Source organism: Saprolegnia parasitica (assembly GCF_000151545.1).
Source record: "Saprolegnia parasitica CBS 223.65 unplaced genomic scaffold supercont2.317, whole genome shotgun sequence".
NCBI classification, from domain to species: Eukaryota; Oomycota; class Saprolegniomycetes; order Saprolegniales; family Saprolegniaceae; genus Saprolegnia; species Saprolegnia parasitica.
Genome location: NW_012156711.1, coordinates 7,621 through 9,624, shown reverse-complemented (window position 1 = coordinate 9,624; position 2,004 = coordinate 7,621). Strand labels below are relative to the sequence as shown.

At 52.1% G+C, this 2,004-nt stretch overlaps 1 protein-coding gene across 1 annotated transcript in view; it reads right to left on the bottom strand.

Moving 5' to 3' along the window:
- The window catches only part of SPRG_21747 (hypothetical protein), a gene marked incomplete at both ends in the record, with an annotated part of 1,691 nt that extends 1,487 nt beyond the window's left edge, over window positions 1–204 (bottom strand). Inside the window, one exon of the mRNA XM_012355841.1 lies at window positions 192–204. Within this exon, the coding sequence (XP_012211231.1) occupies window positions 192–204 (13 nt within the window). The remainder of the gene's footprint in view (window positions 1–191) is intronic.
- Window positions 205–2,004: the final 1,800 nt, after the last annotated feature.

Here is a 2,004-nt window from a genome sequence, read left to right as displayed (position 1 = left end):
GCAGGTGCGGCAAGGATCGGTGCCATTAAGTGGGATGCAAGGAGAAAGCTGAAATGAGGCGTTGGCGCATCGACCACGACGCTGATGCCGTGCTCTTGGCGCCAAGATCGCCCACGAGCGTGTCTATGAGGGCCGCGACACAAGTACCTAAAGACGTTCAAATGCGTTTTATAGGTTAAAACACGTGGCACTTTGACCCGACATGGGACAAACAAAAGTGATGGACGACGCGACCAACAGTCGTGCATGCATGTACACTGTTTGATAACCAAAGCTCAAAGACGCGTGCGTACGCGCCATAGCAACCGAGATTCGTCCCGACAACCGATTCACTTGAATGTCGCCGGCACCCTTTCTAGTACTGGTAGTATGAAAAAGCGGGGACCGACGGCGCGAGGCAAAGCAATGTGCAGTCGCTCGCATCGTCGACACGTCTCGACGAAAGCCAAAGGTAGATCGCGAGCGTCCAGGGATCTCATGCATGTGTGTCTTGTTGAAGCATGTGGTATGGCGATCGTGATTCTTTGTACACGTTTTCCGACGGCAAAGACAGCATGGATCTCGTGGATACTACACGATCTTGACCCATTGCGTGCGATAACTGATCCGAAATGACAAATCAAAGGCGCTGTGGTCGCGACAGCGATCAGCAAGGTGTCAAAACCACCAAATTGCAAGGGTTGGACAATGCGCCCTAGTAAAACGTATTTGACCCATTTTACGCATTTGACCGACGGCACGTCATTTTACCCATTTAGAGTGGGTCCACGGACACCTCGTGGCGGCTCCGTGCTTGCCCATGAAGTGGTGTCCTTTCTTTACGCACCATACTACCTTGTTTTTAGCCCCACGCAGCTCTTTAGCGCGATTTAAATACACGTCAAATAGCCTACTACTAGTGAGTAGGAGTTAACCCAGGTGTTCGAAACGTGTTGATCGCACGTTGCATTCACAACATGCACTTGAGCAGATCTAGCCCGGTTAGGGCTACAATAGCGGTCTCTCGCGAGACGACAACACGACCTCGCCGATCATGCAGCCTACAGTAAGGTTCTAGCTCGATGCAGCGGTAAAGTCGTTCGAGCTCAACCACAAATGTCAGTGCATGAGGAGCTCCACTGATTCAATTCGAGGCATAGATTGCTTGCATGTGAACGCTTCGGTGGTCATTCTACTGGGCATGCTCCTTCTTCGCCCGCATGATCGAACTTGTTGTTGCGATATGTGACGCCTTGGTTTAGCTGGGATGCGGCACCGTGCCTTCGAAGAAAAGCGGCAAAGACGCAGCCGTGCTTCTAGCAAGACGGCTACAGCCCTCGTCCCACGGCTCGTGCGCAAGAGCCAATTGCAAGCATGGGAACGGGTTCTTCAACTTGCCTACCGGTATGTACCCGTATGGCAGTGAATCTCGCGAACCCGCCGCGCTCCACCCTATGAAAACACTATCAATGCTGATCGTCGCCTCTTCGCTGCTCCTCGATGGGTTGGCGGAAGGCGCATCAAACACATACATAGGACCCCTGGTCATATGGGATCGCTCGTTCTCAATCACTGTCTTTTCGTCGGTAGAACTGTGTGCTTCCTACGCAAGGGAGCAGACCTCATAACTCATAACTTATCGATAGATAGCTTATAGCCCCAAACGCTTGGGGTCAAAAAAGTATGTCCGCCTGCGCGTTACTTCGTGTCCGTTGCAGGCTGTAGAGCGAGAGATGACATCGGCGCTTGATATGTCGTGTTTCGGATTCGTGGCTCAACATCCTCGCGAAACACCGCAGTGTCAGCTCGTTGGTAGAAGGAGTCCGTTTCCATGGTCGTGCCCTCATGTGCTTTGAAACCAGCGATTTGCATTGTGCGGAAAGGGCTGCCGGAAATGCAATCCAGTCCTCGAAACGTCTTTGAGACGCAAGCGTCCTTGGCGTAGCTGTACTATAAGGTCTCATTCTCCCATTTTTTTCATCCAAATCGTCGGAAAGCGTCCAAGGGTATGGTTGACGCGTGACG